Source organism: Cyanistes caeruleus, chromosome 22 (assembly GCF_971803275.1).
Source record: "Cyanistes caeruleus chromosome 22, bCyaCae1.hap1.1, whole genome shotgun sequence".
NCBI lineage: Eukaryota > Metazoa > Chordata > Aves > Passeriformes > Paridae > Cyanistes > Cyanistes caeruleus.
This window is the reverse complement of record NC_141722.1, coordinates 3,415,165-3,436,924: the sequence shown is the minus strand read 5'-3', so window position 1 is coordinate 3,436,924 and position 21,760 is coordinate 3,415,165. Positions and strand designations below refer to the sequence as shown.

General features: G+C 46.4%; 2 protein-coding genes across 21 annotated transcripts in view; both read left to right on the top strand.

The window, feature by feature from the left end:
• CAMTA1 (calmodulin binding transcription activator 1) overlaps positions 1–15,302 on the top strand; it is a 236,513-nt gene extending 221,211 nt beyond the window's left edge. For 8 of the 20 annotated variants that reach the window (XM_086860593.1, XM_086860592.1, XM_086860604.1 and 5 more), the window contains 3 exons: positions 2,445–2,475; positions 5,854–5,924; positions 11,802–13,032. In XM_086860593.1, coding sequence (XP_086716719.1) covers positions 2,445–2,475; positions 5,854–5,924; positions 11,802–11,865 — 166 coding nt within the window. In that variant the 3' untranslated portion in view covers positions 11,866–13,032. Of the gene's footprint in view, positions 1–2,444; positions 2,476–5,853; positions 5,925–11,801 lie in introns of all 20 variants that reach the window. The other 12 variants (XM_086860599.1, XM_086860600.1, XM_086860609.1 and 9 more) reach the window with 4 other exon arrangements.
• VAMP3 (vesicle associated membrane protein 3) lies at positions 15,290–21,504 on the top strand. Its single transcript, XM_086860636.1, has 5 exons — positions 15,290–17,877; positions 19,106–19,187; positions 19,772–19,930; positions 20,559–20,610; positions 21,359–21,504. The coding sequence occupies exons 1-5, from the start codon at positions 16,466–16,468 to the stop codon at positions 21,376–21,378; spliced, it is 1,725 nt and encodes a 574-aa protein (XP_086716762.1). The 5' UTR covers positions 15,290–16,465; the 3' UTR covers positions 21,379–21,504.
• Positions 21,505–21,760: the final 256 nt, after the last annotated feature.

Here is a 21,760-nt window from a genome sequence, read left to right as displayed (position 1 = left end):
CACCATGCAGATCAGGTCCTTAGAACTTTATTACCATGCAGGATTTTGAAGACAAATTAGAAGCCTTTAGCTTGTGTAAACAACTGTAAAGGAAAATATAATACTGGAAATTACACAGATCATCTATTTAATAGAACAGAGCTTCACTTGCTCCAGCATCTCAGCTGACTCAGACTGACCTGTTTGCTTCTTTGCTCCCTGTCCTGAGGGGCAGACCCTTGTACTTCCCCTGGCACAGCTGTATCCTGGTGAGAGCACCCCCAACCTGGCTCTGCAACCCCCTTTCCTAGCTGCCTTGTGGTGCAGGTACACTGGAGTACCAGGTGGAATTGCTTCCTTCTCACCTGCTCTTCCTCAAGCTTTCTGAACTTTGTGTCTCAATAATGACATTATTCCTCCCTGCTTGACTTTTCTAGCTTACCTCTTCCTAAGGACAGAGTAATAAAGCTTAGGATGCTAAGTAAGTTTCAGATCACGTCTGTGTAAGCCTCCTAATTATATCCCTTCAGTTTCCCATGTGACACTCACACAGGGTACAGCTGATGAGGATGGGACTGGTACTTGGGCCAAGAGCCCCACACACTCTTTCTGCTTGTTGAAATCTCCTCTTGTATTAGTTAAAATGAGCACACTGCTGCAATAAACAAGAATTTAAGAAAGCCCCAGTCTCCAGAAAGAAACACTTCAGCCAGTCAAGCTCATGAACATGCAGGGGTGAGCCATAACAGCTAATACCTATTATTAGTTAATGCTATGTAGTATAAAAATGTCACTTTGAAGCCACTTTTTAAACCACAGTGCCTTGTCAATGCAAGGGATAGAAATGACAACTATTTTTGGAAAATCTGAGGGAGTGTGAGAAAAGAGCATGCACAGGAATGTCAAACAAACAGGTTCTCGTAGCAGATTTCTGCCAGTTGATAGAGCTGGGGGAAGAGGCTGCAAAAGCCAGTTCCAGTCTGTGGTAAGGAGAGTGAGCTAAGTGAGAAGGCCATAAATGCTTAAAGTTCAGAAATTCAACATTTGAAACATTGAATGGTTTAACTTAGTTTTTTGTCCATGAGCAGATACTGTTGCTAAGCCAAAAAATTACTCTTAAGTGCTTATTCTGTAGCCCTTAGGTGAGATTTATTCAGGGTTTCCCCTGGCAAATGTCTGCTTGGTAGGGTCTTTTTCCTGTTTAAAATTGATCAAAGTCTACTTTAAGCCAATTATGAGAACTCTTTGACTGCTTGCATTCAGAACATCTTCAATGGTCATCTGTTTTGCCTAATAGCTTTTTGGCACAAAGGCTTAATTATCTCATATGTGATTTTGATCACCTTTGATCTCCTGAACTTAATGTTTGTTGCCTGACCAGAAAGTATTTCAGGTGTTTTGGGAAAGTTATTGAGAAGTTCTGCAGTTGGAGCTCTCAGTAGTGGATATATAAATGTTGATGAAAATCAGAAAATACATAAGTTTTAGTTGAATATACTCTTGGAGAAGATAGTGAAGCTCTAGGAGCTGAGTGTCATGGAGACAAAAGGGATCATTCATCAGCAGGAGTCATTCTGATCCTCAGACATGTACTGTTTCCTTTTGACTTTGAACAATACCCCCCATATTTATCCATCTGTCATATTCTCAAAATTATTCTATTGCCATATTCTCAAAAATCTGGTGAAAAACATGCATCAGCATAACACGATATCAACATGAACTGTCACAGAAGTGTTGTTTGTTGAGAATGAGAAACAGAAACTTCCTGGCCTCCCAGGAGAGCTTCACCCATCTTCCCACGGTGCCCAAACCTGTCAGCTTGTTTCCAGCCTAAAGCTTGCCCCTAACAGCCCTGTGAGCTGAGCTGCTTCACTGTCCTGAGGCAGAACCAAAGCTATACCTAGTTAATGATTTTGGAAAGACTCCACCTACTTAATGATCCCCAGATGTGACACATCTAGAGCTGCAAGGAAATCCGGGAGCTCCAAAGGGGTTTGGATTTGCTGAGCTGAATTCATGTATGGTACAGTCAGCTTGCACTGGGAAGGTAACCACCTATTTCCTATTCCTTCTCTGATTTGTAGGAAACTTACTCTTCTGGGGGATATCTAGACCATTGCTAAGATGGAATTATGGTCTCCAGTGTTTTCTATGGAGTAGCATTTGGAATGAGATAGAAAAGAGGTGATTGCTGCCAGGGAAGGCAGGATGCAGCTAGAAAAGCCACAGGGATGGCAGTGTTGGGTTTTTTCTACTTGCTTATAACTTTCTGCCCTAAAACACCTAAACACAGGACTGTCCTTCCCTGGTAAAGAGGAGTCCCGTAGGCAGGAGTGGGAAGGGTTCTTTCTCTCCAGGCAAGCAGAAGTGCTGTCTCCTCCTCCCGAAGTGAAGCTCTGGGTAAGGTATGGTTGTTGCCATGTGTGTCTAATGGCTCTTTGGTATTGTTTTGCACTCTGAAGCCCTCTGGTGGACCATAGGCTGTACAAAAGGGTGAGTGTAGCTGCCTGCTAGCCAGTTCCTCTCTTCCATTTTAAATATATTTGCTTTCTGCTTGCTTGCATGGGGCTGCGGCCGAGATATGCCAGTAAGTTTCACCTCCATTAATTATATGAAAGAATCTTGTATAAACTAACCCTACTGCAATGACTAACACTGCTGCTTTTGTAACAGGACAGAGCTCTGCAGTAGATGTTACCAATGCATGAATGTGTGAAAAAGGACATGTATATTCATCATGGGCATGCTTAGATGGCGTTGGTGGTGGGGTATTTTTCAGTATCCAGAATGGCTGTGAGTGGATGTTGGAAACTGGCAGGGTCTGCACTCACACACTCAATGAGTTGTGTTGTCAGGGACTGCAACAGCTCAACAACTTTCAGGGTAGATCATAGGAAGCTGCAGTGCAGGTGCAGCCTGATCTGAAATGGGTATTTATTTCTGCCTGAGCCAGATGGAAGCAGAAGAGCTCCTCACACTGCTTTTTATTCCCAAAGGTGGTTAAACACCAGTGTTTACCTGTAAGTTGGTCTTTGGTAAGTTGCACATCTGGTTGTGTTATAGGGCCAGCTTCTTGACAGCTGTTTCTCTCATTTATTAATCCACATTTTGGGAAGAAAAAAAAAGAAGATACTGTGTTATAGTAAGTGCCAAGTGAGCATCTGTTGAGAGTCTCCTTCTCAGCATGAGGAGCCCACCCACCTGTGTGCTCGGTCACATCAGTGGCTGTGAGACAGCAGGGTGGCAAGAGGTGGTGTTGCCTGGAATCAAAAGAAAAGCTTCCCAAACAATATGAAAGTGGTAATATAAAGAGCAGTTCTTTAATGAAAGCATTCAGGTGCTGAAAATGTAGGTATGAGCATGTGTGTTATAGGATTTCTACATTTTTAATAACGTTAATTAATTAGTATATCTAGCAGGTAAATCCTATAGTTCCACCCTTGGGCCTGCCCCTTGGAGTGTCTCCAGGAGGTTCTTTGCCCTGTATCTTGTTTTGACTGACAAATGCTGGTGCAAAACAAGATGTCCTTCTTGGAAATTATTTTCTTGAAACTAAGACTAAACAAAATTTCAGGAGCATGACATAATGTATTAAAAAGGGTTAGCTATTGTTTTAAAGTGTGAAAAAGAGTAAGAAAGTGTTAGAAACTGTAAAACTATATATTAGAAACCTACAAATACATGAAGAAGCTAAAATTCTAGGTATCAGTGGGAGAATTTCCATGACAGGTCTCTTAAGGCATGTGCCTCAGCTGCCAGCAGGCTGCTCTGTTCCATCTTGCACCTGAGAGGTTGTTAGAACAGCAGGGTTTTTGTAAAAAACTGCTGCTGGAAACATCACCATTTGTGTGCTTATTGCTCCTGTTTCCAGTAAGGGAGGAATGGACTGAATCCCTGCTTCCATGTAATGTTTTAAAAAGAAAATTGCATTGTTCATAAATGGAGTTTTATTGACTTGGAATTGCAGAGATCATTTTCAAGACTCAGGAGTGAGAACATGAATTGGGCCTGAGCCTGCTGGAGACACCATTATTCAACTGTTTTACTATTTTGGCTAACAAAGGAGCAGCAGCTAATGACATTTATTTCCAAATGATGACTTCTACCATTTTTTGTTGTATGTCCTCGTTTCTTTAGAAGTTAAAATTTGGAGTTTTTTACTAATAACAGATGAAGTAGGAATTGGGTGAAATGAGGGCAAAGGCCCAGAACGTGCCCTGAGGGCAGGCTCTGCAGGGGCTGCTGTCAGCAGAGGCCAGTTGTCAGGGTTGGAGGAGAAACAGCTGTTGCACTTTGAAGGCTTTGTGTATGTGGCAGTATATGAGAAATCAGCAGGAAGCAGATTCTGGAAGTTTGGTAGCATTTGCAGGTTTTGCCTGGAATGCCCAATGATGTGTGACTGATGGGGAAATGGGTGGCTCTCTGTCTGGAAAAAGTAAACTGTGAGCCATCTCAGAATGCACTGGCTGCTGTTCTGCCAAAGTAAGTCTGTAGTGGCAAGAGGTTCTTTGCTGCTTTGCATTCTGCTAACACCCCGTGTGTGTCTTTTTCTGGAGTGCACAAACACCAGGAGTATTCCCAGGCCTGCTGATGTGCACAGGCTGACACAGCCCCTCGTGCTGAGGCAATGCCTGCAAACATGTGTCTGTAATACACAAATTGGGTGTTTTCTGTACACTGCTGTGGGAATGTGCAGATCAATGATTGCAGCATTTGCTCCTGGGATTCAGTTTTAAAACCTTTCCATATTGAGTGATTTTTTTATGGATTTATTTGAGTGATGACATTACACCAGGATCAGTAGAGAGAGAGGCAGATTTTACTGGCCGGCTCTGGTGAGACAAGACTTGGTATCCTTCTGCAGTAGAAATCACTGTAGTAGAAATTAGGGGGGAAAAAACCCATCCAATTGCTGTTGCCTTTAAGTTTTCAGTTTTCATCTCAAGGAAACCTGCTTCAGTAGAGGGATTCCAGATACGCGCCATGCCCCCTACACATATGTTTGCCTTCATATCAGTCAAACTATCCTCTGTAGCTTCCTGCAAAAGAGAGCTTTGCTCCCAGTCCAGGTGTAGAGGTGAAGAAAAATTGCACAGCTGCCTGCAGTGTGAACCTCTCTGCCCTACCCTTGGCAGGAGATGATCTGGAGGAGATCAAGGAGCGAGTCTTTCCCACCTAAAGGAGATGTCCAGTCAGGCACCTTCTGCCTACAGCGAAACTTCTGTCCTCTCAGGGGCAGAACAAGTGCACTTGTTACTTGTGATCATGAGTAATAAAAGCTGTCTTCATTCACCTTTCATGTACAAATAGGCCCCTTGACCCCACCACATTCTCATGGTTTGATTAAATGCTGCTCTCCAGTTTCAGGGAGTAAGTGTGTAGCATCTGAAGTCATTTCTCTGGTAAGTACAGCTGCATTTCATACCTGAATAAACAACATCTCCTGTGTTTTGTTGTTCTCTGCATACTCTTCCCCCTTTCGGCATTTTAGCAACAAACCTTTTCCTACTCCTGTGCATCTAGGACTTACATTTTTTTTATGTGGTTTTAATCTGTGCCATGCAGCAGACATTGCATTGAGGTACCTGGTTTCTTGCCTCTCTTTGAGTGAGATAGAGAATGGGGAAAATGTCAAGGGGTAGGAAAGTCTCGTTTGTTTGAGTTCAGGACAATGTGTGAAAATGTCATATTGGGATATGCGTCACTGTACCTGCAACAGAAGTTTTCAAAGTAATTTCTTTTTTCATTTACCTCTTGAAGGGGCTGAATGTATTTGGAGCTCAGATGTGTGTATTAAATTGCAGACTGCATGCTCTGGGGTGTCATTCTTACTGGGCCTTTCTGTCTTTTTTGTTTTGCTGCCTAAATGAGGTATCTGGAAAAAGGCAAGATCTCCCTTGTCTTAAATATCCCACAGGCCATTTCAGCTCTCAGAGCAACAGGTAACTCACCAGCCAGCCCTCTCTGGCTCTTGCATCCTGTCCTGTAAACAGATCTTCAGCATTCGGACTCATTCAGCATCCCCTGGCTGGGCATTATGGAGTCACTCTGATGAAGCAGCTTTGTGTTATGCTTTATCCATGAAGCCATTGTTTGCTGGGACTTTTTCTGAGTAGGGCTGGTTCATTTGCTGACACCCCGTGCAGGACTGGGGAGGGCACAGGGAGAGGAGCTGCCACTCACTGCGGCTGTTGCTTTCTACATTGCTTCAGCACATATTGATGCACCCCCTGTACACTGTCCAAGTGAGCAACATGGTGTGGGCAGAAACTTTGGCTGGCTGGAGCAGTTTGGGAACCAGGATGTATCTCCCAGGAGTCAGGGTTCAAACCTCATGTTTGAAATCATCTTCTCTTCCTTTTCTGTATGTCAGCATCACGGCTGTGATTTCAGACACCTTAGCAGTGGTCATCTCTATTGCACGTGCTTTTTCCTTCCATCTGCTCTTCAGCACTTGCAGAGGGAATAACTTTGTGCCTTAGAAGCGCTTACTATCTGGAGAATATGTTATTTGGTGAGGTGTTTATTCAAAGCTTCATCAGATACAAAAATCAGATATACAGTCCTTGCAGTTTTGTGCATGGTTTCAGAGCTGCTGGTGTAGGATGGTGCTTTTTGTTTGGAGATCTGCAAAAGCCAGGGCCTGTTTCCTGTTCCGGGGTGCTCCGCTCGCAGCCAGGCATCACTTGAGCTGTCCTCACCCCAGCCCCCATTCAGGTCAGGGAAGCACTCCCAGAAGTGATCCAAGTCATCATGACAGAGGTTTGCACACCATCCAGCAGCACCTGGCCTGCTGCTGTCACTGTCATTGCCCTCATTTCCCCTGTTGTTTAAAAAAATAGTCTAACTGCAAGTCTACCAAACTGGGTCAAAAGATCTTCTCTAAGAACATTCTTTCTGCTGTTCAATTCTATAAATCCCAGTAGTGTTCTTTTCCTTACAGGAGTTTATTAATGCTTGTAACTGCAAATGCTACACTTTGGTTCTCTTCCCTGCCTCAGTTTAAGACTGTAAAAATGTTAGCCAAAGAAGGTTGCCTTGCAACATGAAGGCAGTGCTATATTGTTCACTTCAAATCTCTTCTAGCAGCACTTACTCAGGATTTCTATTCTCAAGGGTCCTAATTTGTCCAAAATTCTTTTTAACTGCAGTTGAAAAATTTGAGGGTTTATTACACCAGGTATTAATGAAGAGGAAATACCAGTCCCTGCTATTTGATTTCATATTGTTGCAATCAAGTGCCACTGAGTGAGGAACTCAAGAAGAGTTAAGAAAAGGCTGAAAGCACTTCTAAGAGACGGGAAGGGTTACAGTGCAGACTATCCAAGAAAGAATTAATTTATTGAAGACAATTAATTTTAGATTCTCTTGACAAAGCATTTCAGATAAAGTAAATGGATTACCTTGGTGCATGCACTGGTTCTGGCACATCCTGTGTATCATGGTTTGAGGAAGCAGCATGGTGTTCACAGTAACACCTCAGAGCTTCCCCAGTGATACTCTGGCCATGGATTGGTTTCATTTTTGGTAACATTTGGAGGTACTTCAGTTCACTCTGCTGTGCCTGCTGCAGAGCCCATGGTAAGCAGGGCTGCCCTGTACCAGCTGCCAAGGAGAAGGAAGAACTTCCCTGGCATCCCAGGCCAGCTCTGGAGAGAGGAGAGACAGCTCCAGACTGTGAGTTTCCATATTTACCTGTGTGTTAATGGAATAAAGGACTCTCGGTACCTACCTACACTCCATCTGCAGTGGGACACACTCTATTGCACTGGATACAAACAGATAAGTTAATTTAAAAAATACGGTAGCTCGGCAAATTTGGATGGTTATCATCTTGAGGCATAAGTGTGTAAATGCTGTGGAATTTTAAGGTTTGTTTTAAGCCATTACATACTAAATAGCATCTTCCAGTAATGTACCCATGGCAGATTTCAGTTTATACCTTTAGGGAAATTCTTTGTGTCTGTGTTTTTCAGCAGTAATTATTACATTATTCATGTAAATCCCACCTGACCAAGGAAAGTGTGTCAAATGCAAAGTGTTTGACACTGTCCTATACAACATCCTTGTCTCTAAATTGGAGGGATGTGGTTTTGAGGATGGACCGCTGTCTGGATGAAGAACTGGCTGGCTGGCCACATGCAGAGAGCTGTGCTCAGTGGTTCATGGTCCACATGGAGGCCAGTGACAAGTGGGGTCAGTAGTGGGGTGGATACTGCTCACCATCTTTGTCAGTGCTATGGGCAGTGGGGGCGAGGGCACCCTCAGCAAGTTTGCTGGCACCACTGAGCTGTGTGGTGCAGCCACACATGGGAGGGAAGGGATGGATCCAGAAGGACGTGGACAGGCTGAGAGGTGGGATTGTGTGAACCTCAGAAGTTCAACAAAGTAAAGCAAGGTCCTACACCTGGGTTGGGGCAATCCCACATGCACTGTTGACAGGTTGGGTGGAGAACTGGTTGGAAACAGCCTTGTGGAGAAAGACTTGGATTATGGTTGATGAAAAACTCCCCATGAGTGAGCAGTGGGTGCTCCAAGCCCAGAAACCAATTGTGTCCTAGGCTCCACCCAAAGGAGTGTGTGTAGCAGGGAAGGAGGGGATTCTCACCCTCTACCCTGCTCTTGTCAGGGTCCTGCACACAGTTCTGGTGTTCCCCAGCATAAGAAGGACAGGGAACTGTTGGAGTAAGTCCAAAGGATGCCATGAAGTTGATAAGAGGATGGGAGCATCTCCCCTACAAAGGCTGAGAAAGTTAGATCTTCTGAGCCTGGAGAAGAAAAGGTCGTGTGGAGGGTGCTACAGGGAAACTGAAAAGGGATTCCTCATCTGCAACTGTAGTGGTAGGGTGAAGAGTAATTGATACAAATTTAAAGAGCGGGGATCTTCAGGTTAGATACTAAGAATAATTTTTTTTCTGTGAGGATTATGAGATACTGGAATGAGTTACCCAGAGAAGCTGTGGCTGCCCCATCCCTGGAAGTGTCCAAGGCCAGGATGGATATGGCCTTGAGCAACCTGGGATGGTGATGTCCCTGCCTGTGGCAGGGGAGCTGGGGCTAGATGATCTTTAAGTTCCCTTCCAACCCTTAACATTCTATGACACTGTGATTCTGTGTTTCTGAACAGGACCTGTTTTAGTGCAAATGCTGGGTGCTGCAGTAATTAACTTCTGTTGGCATGTGTGTTCCAGGCAAACAGATGCAATAGTTCTGCACCAGTACAGATACTGCATGCTGTAGGTTGAAGTTTGCAGCAAAGCATGTCTTGCATTCTTCCAGTAAAAGTGCTTTTTTGTTAGTGTAGCCCTTGCATGTGAAGTGCTAAAGTAAGGAATAGCATGTCTCAGTGAAAGAGCCACCAGCTTATTTAATGTGCATGTTCTCAGTGAGAGATCTATAATAACAGGTTAATTTTACATTACAGTACTGAAGTGCAACAGAAAACACTTGGAAGTTGCACTGCAAATCATGCATTAATTGATTGTATCTTAAACACAGCTGATCTGAGCCTTAAAAATTGTCCTTTGCACAGAGGCACACCACCTTTTCTAGCACAGCACCAGGGATTCTGGCTCTCCTGCTTCTAAATGGTGCACTACTTATATTAGTTGAAAATTCAAGGGAGAGGCTGTTTCTCTGCTCCAAGAAAATAAAACTATTTATGCTGGAGATGAGAAACTTGTCATTTGTGACTATTCTGGCTTACTGTTTCAGCCCTCCTATGTTTCCTGCAATGAAAAGGGATCTGGCTGTACCAAGCATGAAGAACCCCAGGGAACTTAGAACTCAGGCTGTCAGCCTGAGTAGAGGCTTGTTGCTGCCTTTTGTGCAGTGCTGAAGCCTCCAGTCTCTTGAAGTGAACAGACTCTTTTAGACACCAGCTAAAATGCTAAAAGAGCCAAAATCTTCCTGCAGGAGATTTTTCTGTAAAGTTGTAGCAGTGTCCAAGCACTGTCCAAGTAGGAACTGAGAGCCCCTGGTGCTGTTGGCTGTCCCTTCCTCAGCCTGGGGACCAGAGCACTGCTTGGCACCTGGGAGAGCCTGCTGGGCTGCTCTGCTGGGCTCGCATTTCAGGAATGCCAGGGCCTTTCTCTCCAGCAGTGGCCTTCAGACTCTGAACACAGTGTGTGCATTTGTCCTAGAAGAGCCCTCTGTCTTTCCATACATGATCTTCTCCAAAAGTGGAGTTAGGATAATTAACAAAGGTCTAACCTGCATACAGGTTAGTCTGATTTGACCCCTATTGGCCACATTTCATAAAGAGTGAGAGTGCATTTGAGTGCTAGAGCCTTTGAGTCAGCTAAAACAGAGGTAAAAGCAGCCAGCTCACGTTTCACTGTGGTTCTGACTAGTACTACATGCAGAAAAATGAATAAATAAAACAGTGAAATGGAGGTGTATATACAGAGATCAATTTATAGCTTTATTATATCCTTAAATTAGCAGGCTGGTGCAAGAGCCAAAAGATCTGTGGGTGTAAGTCTATGAACAGTAGCTGCAAACTGTCACTGCTGCTGCTCAGCTCTCCTGACATGTTTTCTTAATTCTATTTACTTGGGCTTTGTTAAATTCTTTCACTTGTAGCTGGTTGCATTACACAGACTAGCATCCCTGACACTATTTTTTGTACTATACCTTTGTTAGTTGTCCTTTCAAGTTTTTGCAACATCATGTGAGCACTTGAGCCTATACACGCTTAGCTAAATCACCTTTTTTTTTTTCTTTTTTTTTCCTGTAATCTGCTCCTTTTGAGGGGAGCTTCCCCTTGCAGGAGCAGAGGGAAGACATGTGGAGGCAGGTGGCAAAAGGATCTCACTGCAGAGAAACTCCTTGCAAGCAGAGGCAGAGCTAGCCCCAAGCACAGCTGGGCAGCTTTGGGGCAGCACAGAAATGCCTCTGGATTTGGTCTGGCTCCTTTGCAGAGAGCCTGCACTGACACAGAACCAGGTTCTCAGCCTAAACAGATTTCCTACTGCCCCAGCTCTAGTGCAGAGCTTTGTTCCACTGGATGGGATTAAAATTACTCCCTTCTATTCATCCTTTAATTTAATTTTTAACCTTTTCAGCTTTCAATGATGGTTTAGTTCTTGTGTTGGTGAGTTAGAGGAGGTATTGTAGAGCATGCATTTGAGAAAGTTGAGAAGTGGGGCATCAGGCCACATCTAGGAAGAGTGACTTCCACACTGTAGGTTCATCTCCCTTGGCACACAGAGTCCTGCACTGCTGGGAAAACACAGGGACATACTGCCAACAGCATGAAACACACAGGCACAGCAGCTGGAGCACTTGTGAAACAAAGTACCTTTCTTCACACCCATTCCGGTTCTTCTGCTTGTGTATAAACACTTCATTATGTGAGGTTCTCTATCAACACCAGGCTTCCTTCCCAAGCTGGACAGACTAATTTTCCCCCACTGTGCTGTCACTGCCACAGCACTGTGTGGAGAAAAGGGGTCACACTGAGCAGCCCCTTTGCTGGGACAGTAGGAAGCAGCTGCAGGGTCAGGTGGGGAACAGCAGTCCAGGAAGCCCCAAACAGTCAGGCTGACACCAGAACGAAGCCCAGCTGTAGTTGCCAGTACTGGGGAAAAGCAGTAGCTGGAACCAAGTGTGTCTCTCCAAACGTTTGTCTGGGATCTCCAGTGGCCCCTTCTTGCGCTTCCAACTGTTTATGGTGTTTGGGAAGGTGCTACCCTCCTGTCGTGTCTCTGGGAGCTGCCTCTTCTGCACAGGAGGTTGGAGTGATGAATCCTTTTGATTGCTCTGTCTTCAAGAGATTTGTAATAGAAGTGTTACATAGCTCCTCTTCATTTTTTCAGAGTGAAAGAATTGAAAAAGGCCAAGGAACTTGAAGATACGCAGCAGCATCCCGTAGCAATGTGACATTGCTTTTCAGACTGTTTTCATTTTCTGTTTTTAGCAGAGACATGCAACAACAAAAATACCCACTGCAGTTCTGGAAATACCAGCTGCAGGATTTTAACAGTAATGTTTTGGTCATTGCATTTGCACTTTCATGGACAACTTTTAATTTGTTCAGCAAGACATCTTGGAACTCAATCTTCTGTTGGATCGTGGGGAAAACAAGACACCAGGAGGAAATCGTGAGTTGCTTCATTCTCCGAGAAGGAAGGAAGAAGCGATTAATTATCCTTTTCATATAGGGCTGTATTAAACAACATGTGGAACTGTACAAATATTATACCAAAAATATTGTTCAGAAAAGGTGGGAATGCACAAGCAACACAAGAATGCTGTTCCTGCACCTGTCAGTCATCTCCAAGAAACTGAAGCTTTGAGAGTCTCAGTGGAGGGGCTTAGATCAGTACATCTTTATTGGGTCCATGCATCCTCATTTCCTTCGCACTCCTGTCCTTTGTGTTTTATTTAAACCTCTACAGCACACTTAATGCAACTTTTTAAATCTGCAGGTTTTTAATACATCCCGTGGGAACTTAAAGGAGGGGTTTGGTGTATGAGAGACACGGGTATTGCATGAGGAATGGAGAGAGCAGCTTAAGCAAGTTTTACACTTTTTTTTTTGTAATTTTACTAGAACCTGCAAACATATCAACTGTCATGTACTTTCTCTCATATTCAGCACTTTATTTTCTAGCCTTACCTTCATGTACTATTGTTTTAATTAAGTTCTCAAATAATTTGTAAAACATGTAGCTTTTTCTCTTACGTACTTGTCAAACCTCTTGTCATTTTGCAGAGTCACGTACATATGTTGCCTGGACATTTTATGCCACCTAAAGATCAGTGGTGCTGCATTCTGGCCAGTAAATTTCTTATTTTGGCTACTTCATCAAAATCTGGGCAGTTTCTGTATATATAGAAGGTAGAAATGGAAAATGAGAAAAAAATATTTGAAAGGGAATATATTGATTAATTACTAAATATTTTATTCACAAAGGGTCAATAACTTGGCAAGATAAAATTATTATTTGTATAGTTTTGTCTGAATGAACGAGAAGAGTGTGGATGTATTGTTTGTACATATTGTATATATTAAAGAGATATGTGCATGAACTCAAGAAAAAGAAATGAACAAAGCAAAGCATTAGTGGCTATGGTCTGTAAAATGAAACAAAAACTTTATTTCACTATAAGAAACTTTATTTTAAATGTTCTTTAGAAGAACATTTTTGCTAAAGCATGACTAAATGGCAAAAAAGAGCTACTGTATTTAGACTTAGGAAAAAAGGCAGAGCAACATTACTTTAAAAAAAAAAAAAAAAAAGAAAAAAAGGATATGTTTACATTTGATTTTGGCTACCAGGAGTTTGGTTCAGTTGGGTTTAATTTATGTATTCCTTCCTTCTTTTTTTTTTACCCCCGTCTTTTTTTTTTTCTTTTTTTTTTTGCCAATGGTGCCAAGTAATGTGAATGCTAATATTGCTTAAGAAAATTAAGTTACTTTTGCAAAGCAGATAATCATAAGAGTACAAAAACCGTATCTAGCTTAACACCATACACTCACTCCAATAAAGAACACTTAGAATGAACATAAAATGAAAAAAAATAAATAAATAGTACGAAAGTAGAAAATATGTTTCACATTTTCATATCTCCTGCTGGAAGTCAGAAAATGTAATAAAAATTGCACAAAAAATTTTAAAAAATTAAGTAAAAATTAAAAAAAAAGATGCAAACTGATCCTGTAGGGGTGTCATGGTATATTGCTATTTCCACATAGTGAGGAGCCAAAGAAATTAGATTTTTTTAAAATTGAACTACTAATTTAAAACTGTCACAGATTCTCAACAATGGGAACCAGTTCTGATCCTCATTACACAGGAATGTAAGGGAAGAAACTCCTGAAGTCCGTGTCATTACTTGTGGGTCACGTACATGTGTCTGAGATCAGAAACTGCTCCTGTCTGTTTGTCTCACTCGTGGCAGTTTAAAATTTCTGAATGAACTTGTGTAAATTTGAGATTGTTAGTTTTGGAATAGTTGTTCTTGCTTGATCCCGGCCACCAACTGCAATGTTTAAACGCAAGGCTTGTTGTGAAGCCAAAAAATATTCACACATAGGAAGCTTTGAAACTGGTGTCTTTAAAAGAAGAGTAAAAACAAAGATTGTGGCAAAAAAACTGGGGTCAGTGCTCTTGGTGCCTTTTCTATAATTGTACCTGTTTTTAATTACTTCTTTTCACTGCCAGCATTGAATTACAGTAGATGTGCTATAGCTCATTATCAGAATTCTCTTGTACATTTCTGAACTGCTGCTTTATGACCTGATTCAATTTTAAAAAAAGGGAAAAAAAGCAAAACAAATGGCCTGGCGCTCGCACTGTGCCTGTGGGCAGCCTCATAGCCTCAATTTACTGTCTGCAATTGGAACCTTAACTGCTAAATTTTACTCTTGCGCCAAAACAGAACAGGAGATGCTGAAGAATCTCCTTTGGAATGAATTGGAAATGCTCTGTATTAGTACTGGAAGAACTCTTGACATTTTGAAACTGAAATACTGCACCCATTAATCAATATGTGACAATATAGAATTGATCTGTTCCTAACAAGAGTAGTGACCTCAGTGGAAATGTTTTAACTCCTTGTCTTTACAGAAAAACGATTCAGTAATATACAGAGCTATTTCAAATTACTCTTCCAGATCCATGGGCCTGGTGGTGTATCTACTAATCTAGATCCTGCTTCAGCCAAACGTTTAAGCCTGTGCTGGCTGTTAAACGTGCAGGCAGTTCTGCTGCACAGCTCCAGGACTCCTGGCATGCTTGAAGCCAGCTCAGCTCCCAAGTGCTTTGTTGTGTCGGGCCGTAACCCTTCAGTGTGTCACTGGGGAGGGAGGAGCACTCCCTCGCAGTGAAGTGATTCTTCGAACCCTCTTCTTGGTTGTGGAACTTAACATTTTCACCTAAGATAAGTCAGTGCAGCTTTCTAGGAAAATTCAAATTCCCAAGTGCCAGGAGCCAGATCTTCTGTCTTCTGATAATAGAATCGCTCCTTTGTGAAACACATTCGACAGCAGTAATACTGTGTGAAAGAAATACAGAATATAACATGAACCCCCTCTCTGGTTGCACGCTTATGGCAGTTCCACACAATAGCTGGTGCCCAATGGGGGGTCCCCAAGACTTGCATGTAAAACTAGTATAGATGTCTTCTCTTTTGTAAGTTTTATTTTTGTAACTGTGCATGTAAAGCATCACTGAATCAATGGATCTGTTGAAGAACTCAGCTGCTGGAACCATGCAAAATGTTTTGAATTGCCCTTAAAATATGGAAAATGTTTTCTGAATGCTTTATATTCTTTCTGCTGTAAATTAAAAAAGAAAATTTCCCCATACAAAGTGTGTGCCTTCTTCTGAACAGGTCTCTTCTGAACACATCTCTTCCATCCTACTTTGAGAGCAAAGCAGTCCTTTAGTCACTCTAAGAAACCACCAAAAAAAAAAAAAAAAAGTTTCTGCTCTACACGACCTGCTTGTAAGAATATTGCATCTCATTTCTTACAGGTTATGGTGTGACAGTCCACAGCCTGGCCGTGAGCAGGTGCAGCCCCCAGAGCTTTGTTTGCAGTTCCTCTTCAGTGGACAATCACATCCAGGGTTTTACATGAGAAACCTTATAGAGCTGGTGGCAAAATGCTTAATCCTACAGTTGTACACAAAGCAGAGCAAAATGAATTCAAAATGAAAAAAGCAGAATTCATGAAGGCTGCTGATGCAGAAACCTAAGAGGTCACAATTATACAATTAACTGAGACCCAATCATTATTGCACTAATTAAATATGTAACTTACATGAACTGGTCCTCAAGAACAAAACTTGTACCAGACTACATGACAGGCCAGCAGGCAAAACCTGAAACCAGGTTTAATAAATTAATCATCTGGTCTATCAGAGGCTTTGTTAGTACCATTATGAGTAAGCTCTTCCGAAACCCAGCTCCACAACTGAAGATGAGATTTCATTAATAGAGTTTCTTCTTGACTGCAGAGAAATTTTAATTATGTTTCTCTTTTAGAATAAATCAGCATTTAACTCTCCAAATTGCTCTCCCATTTTTCCATTTTACATGGCTGTTAATTGCTGGGTTCTTCACTGTCGTGGCGGGTTGACCCAGTCCTGAAAGAAGGCGCCTCCTCCCTTATCCCCAGGGGCACGGCGGGAGCGAACTGCAACACCAAACATGAGGGGAAGAAAATGCCTGGGGTGAGATAAAGTTTAATAAGGGAAAAAAAAGATAACGCAGAACCCGTGCTGCAAAGGCACCCAGCGCCTCCCTCCCTGCAGCGCCTTGCGGAGGCCGGTGTTCCCTGGCGGAGCAGCCCCGGGGCTCCCACGGGAGCACCACGAGCAGCATCCAACCCCGGTGTGTGACCGGGCCTGCTCTGCTCGGTACCGTGCGGGCACCGGGGGGCAGCGAGCGCGGGGTCCCGCCCTGGGGCAGGGCGGGGGACAAGGACACACCCGGTCCCCCTCGGGCGCTGCACGGAGCGCGCGGACGCGAAATGCACGCGGCTGTGTCTGCGTGTGTGTCCGTGTCTGTGTGTCTGTCCGTGCCCATGTCCGTGCCCGTGTGTCTGTGCCCTGTCCGTGCCCGTGCCCGGCCGCTCGCGCCGTTCCGTTGCTGCCGTTACCGTTCCCGTCACCGCCTGGGGCGGGCAGGGCCCCCGACAGCGGCCCGCGGGGGCACGGCCATGGCCCGGCCCCGCACCAGGCCCCGCCCCGGGGCCGGCCCGGCCGCGCTCCCCAGTCCCGGCTCAGCCCCGGCCCTGAGCTCGCCCCGCGCCCCGCCCGGCCCCCGCCCCAAGCGCCCATCCCGCCCCGACTCCCGCCCATCGCCCTCACACAGAGCCCGCCCCGGGCCCGGCCCGAGCCCATCGCCCCCACACAGAGCCCGCCCCGGGCCCGGCCCGAGCCCATCGCCCCCACACAGAGCTCGCCCCGGGCCCGGCCCGAGCCCATCGCCACCGCCCAGAGCCTTCCCAGGGCCCGGCCCGAGCCAATCGCCCCCGCCCAGAGCCCGACCCGGGCCCGGCCCGAGCCCATCGCCACCGCCCAGAGCCTTCCCTGGGCCCGGCCCGAGCCCATCGCCCCCACACACAGCCCGACCCGGGCCCGGCCCGAGCCCATCGCCACCGCCCAGAGCTCGACCCGGGCCCGGCCCGAGCCCATCGCCCCCACACACAGCCCGACCCGGGCCCGGCCCGAGCCCATCGCCACCGCCCAGAGCTCGACCCGGGCCCGGCCCGAGCCCATCGCCCCCTCCCCGATTCCGCTGCGGGTCCGCCCCGAGCCAATCTCCCCCGCCCCAATGCCGCTCCGGCTCCGCCCCGGGCCAATCTCCCCCGCCTCGACCCCGCTCCGGGTCCGCCCCGAGCCGATTTCCCCCGCCCCGAGCCCGCCCCGGGCCCGGCCTGAGCCCATCTCCCCCGCCCCGAGCCCCCCCCGGGCCCGGCCTGAGCCCATCTCCCCCGCCCCGCCTCCGCCCCGGGCCCGGCCTGAGCCCATCTCCCCCGCCCCGCCTCCGCCCCGGGCCCGGCCTGAGCCCATCTCCCCCGCCCCGAGCCCGCCCCGGGCCCGGCCTGAGCCCATCGCCACCGCCCCGAGCCCGCCCCGGGCCCGGCCTGAGCCCATCTCCCCCGCCCCGAGACCGCCCCGATCCCCGCTCATCGTCGCCGCCCCGATCCCGCTCCGGGCCGGGCTCGAGCCCATCGCCACCGCCCCGAGCCCGCCCAGGTTCCCGCCCATCGTTGCTGTCCCGATCCGGCTCCGGGCTGGGCCCGAGCCTATCGCCACCGCCCCGAGCCCGCCCCGGGCCCCGCCTCGTGAATCGTCAGTGCGGGGCGCCGCGCGCAGTTCCCGGTCAAGTCTCCCGGGGGCTGCCGCCGCAGCCCCGTTATCGTCTCGGTGCCAGGATGTGAGTGCGGGGCGAGCGGGGGGAGCTGGGGAGCGGGGCGGGCCCGGCGGTGGCGGGAGCAGGGCCCGGTCCGGCCCCGCGGGCGGGGGCTCCGGGAGGGGCTGCGCGGAGGGGCGGGCGCGGCCGGCGGCAGAGGCGAGGCCCGGCCCGGCCGTGCTTTGGGCCACCCCGGCCGAGCCGCTGCTCCGGCCGGGACCGCCGCTGGCCTGGGCCGCGCAGGCCTGGCTGTCCCGCCAGCCCCGGGCGCGACTCAGAGCGGGGCCCGCCCTGCCGGGACAGCGCCTGCTGGGCACCGGGGCGTTGCTGTGTTTGGAGCCTCGCAGGAAGCGGTGTCATTTCCGAGGCTGTTCACCTGGGACTGGCACTGAAGCAGCACCAAAGGGTGGCGGCAGCGCCAAAACAGTGATACTGTGCTGTACAGGGCCGGCTCTGAGCCTTGCCCTGGCTCCTGCGTTGTGCCTGTACTCATTACATGGAAGTTAGAAGCCAATGTGCAAATGTGTAAATACAGGAAACAGTCAGACTTGGCTGTTTGGAGTGGCAGGATGCACTAAACAAGCATCCGATGTGAAAGAGGTAAGAACATGGAAAAGGAAATTGAGTGCAGATAGTTCTAGAGATACACATTAAAAACCTGGCCAGGTGGTGAAAAGGTAATGAGGAGCATGTACAGAAGCTCTTGCATCCATTATAAAGATGCAGAGTGTTGTAGCTGGTAAAAAGACTTCTGTTATTAATTCAAAGCAGACCAAAGGTAAATTCTTTTCCAAATACTTTTTCCTTCTGGTGCTTTTTCTTGCTCCATATCAGCCATTTCAAAAGAATAGAGAAGCATCACTGGAAAATCACAAAGAATAAGTATTAAGTTTTTGTAAACTATTATTGCTTGAATAATAGTTTTGCTTGAAACTTAGTACTTGTGTTCACACAGGAAAGCATGAGCACCTCTGAGCCCAAACTTCTCACTCTTTGAGCTCTATGGACCATTGTTGAGCCCTGTGTCCCCTGCCTCATTGCCGAGTGTGTGTTAGCAAGCCACTGCTGCCTCTTAGCACAGCAGGCAATTTGTTGACAAGATGTTTGGGACACTGCATGACTTGCACCCACTGTCAGCTGTTAAAACACCATTTCTCCAGTAAGAAACTGTCCTGTGTTTATTACAAGGGTACAAGTTCCCAGTTTTCAGGACTGCCAGATGTGTGTGTAATGATGCCTTTCTTTACTGCAGGTCAGCCAGTGTCCCTGGAAGCTCAAATATGGCTGCTGGCAGCAATCGCCGGCTCCAGCAAACTCAGCACCAAGTAGATGAGGTAAATGTCTGGTTTGATAATAGTGTCATCCTCTTCCTGCTGCAAACCTATGCAATTAGAAAGGATATTTTTGCCAAAGCAATTTTGCCTTCGTTATATGAAGAGGAAGCAGAGAGGAGTTCCCAGTGTCTAAGCATTAGCTGCAGTCTTAGTGCTTGAGGATTTGGCATAAGCAAAGATTAAAAACCTTTTTTTTACGAAGAACAAGGTGGTTTTTTTTCTCAGCAGTAGCCATGACAGCTGACTATCAAATGTGATTTTTGTGGAATCCAAAAGCCAGGCTGGCTGGCAAGTATTTCTTGACATGATTTTACTATCATGTTTATATTCCTTAACTCCTGAAGCAAGTCAGGAATTATTTCCCAGGTTTGAAGGACTGCCAGCACTACTGACTTTTTAAAGTATTCATTCAGGGCTTCTAGCCACAGGTGGATTCCATAGTTTTCTTTAAGCTTATGGCTGCATGTACTAAAAGGCAATAGCTCCTGCTTCTGAGAAAACATTGAGTACCTTGTGGTGCTGTCTGTTGGCTGTGATTATGTTCCACTGTGTGGTCACTTACTGTGAGCATTGAACTGCTGTAGGTTGTTGACATCATGAGAGTGAATGTGGACAAGGTATTGGAGCGAGATCAGAAGCTGTCAGAGCTGGATGATCGCGCTGATGCCCTGCAAGCAGGGGCTTCCCAGTTTGAAACCAGCGCAGCCAAACTGAAGAGGAAGTACTGGTGGAAGAACTGCAAGGTAACCTTGGCTTGTGTGCTTGCACACTATCCTAACACTATTGTAACACTATTACAGTTTGTGTCTCAAAAGACAGAAGTTTAGGCAATGTTATTTAAGTCACAGCATCCAGTTTTTAAAGCATGGCACAGTGGCTGGGTGAAGTAACAACAAGCTGCATTACTGGCCATGCTGCCCTATGCAGGATCTTGTATGATAATGGCCAGAGGGGAAGCATGTCAGTAATCTGAGGCTTTGAGAAACAAGAAGAAAAGGCTAAAAATGCGTAGCTTGAATTAATGTGCAGGAAGTATTAGAAAGTGGATGAAGCTCACTCAGACTCCTGTACTTGTAGCTGTTGCCAAAGGTTGGAATCATCTTTGGTGAGTAACAGAACAGCTTGTGCATTCACTTGGGACGGGCTTTATGTGGGGAAAACCATGTTGCTCTGTTTGCCTGCGTGCATGGCCTGCCATCTCTGAGTGCCAGTAGTGGATTGAGTTTGCTGACTGAAGAACCTTTGCTTGCACGTTAGATCTGACAAACAGTGCTGAAAGGCCCTTGTAGGGGCTGTTTTCCTGTACCCTGCGGGGCACTGGATGCCTTTGCATGGTGTGTAGTAAGTGTTGTATTGCTTTTTTTTTCACAGATGTGGGCAATATTGATAGCTGTTGTTGTCATTATCATCATCATCATTATTGGTAAGTTTGACCAAAATGGGGATTTCTCTTAGATTTGGAATGGATGGTGTTAATTTGGTGACTGGTGCAGTTTAAGCAAAGGCAGGATACTCAGATGGAAGTATACCCAACATAAATTTGAAATTGCAATGATGGATTTAACAGTTGCATGCAGTGAATGGCAAACGGTGATAACGTGGGAGCTCCAGTACCGGAATCTCAACCACAAGTGAGGGTGACAAAGGTGAAAGTGAAAATAGCAAGGACTTGGAAACCAGGAACAGACGTGGGGTTTTTTTACAGCTGCCTGTTGCACAAGTGTAACATGAGATTCCACACACTGTCCTTGTCTGAGAACTGTTATCATCTGCCTTGGCTTCCTGCTTTTTTGTGGCAGTTACAAGTGCACTGCCATACCAGGGAGGCTTTGAGTAGAGGTTTGGGTGCTCGGTGAAATGAGAGCCTAACTTTGGGTTAGGATAGAGAGCCAGGGAATGTATGGTTCAGTCATGTAACTGCCAAGTGTTTAAAAGGAGGACAGTTTTTAAGTTTGTGCTGTAACAGTAACAAACACAGCATTGACATCAGAGACTAAGTCCTGGTGTGCAAGCACAAGGGAAAAATACAACTAAGAAAATCAACATGGACAAATTCTTAGATATAAGGGATTTAAGAGGGATTTATCTCTGTTATCTTAAATTCTTAAGATGCAGGATTGTTATGGTAAGGAGCTGAAGGCCGTGGTCCAACCTTTTTCTTCTTTTTGTAGTCTGGAGTGCGGCTCCATGAGTTACAAGAAGAAACTCAGTTCAACTGAAGGTGCCTTTGAGAATCTTCTTCAGCCTCTCCACTTCAAACCTGATGCCTTCTCAGCCCATTTACTGCTATTTAAAGCAAAACTATTTTGATTACCGAGATGTTAACTAACTTTACTGGTCGCCTTAAGACACTCCCGTCATTAATTACTAACCAGCACAGCCCACCACTCACACGGTGCCTCAGTGACCCGGGGCGGGCCACGCCCGGCCCGGCCCCGCCCCTCACCTGACCACGCCCCGGGGCGGGGCCGGGCCCGCACGTGGCGGCGGGGCATGCGCGCGCACGGGGGCCGCGTGCGGTGCCGCGTGAGGGGCGGGGCGGCGCCCCCGCTCGCGCGGGCCCCGCCCCCCGC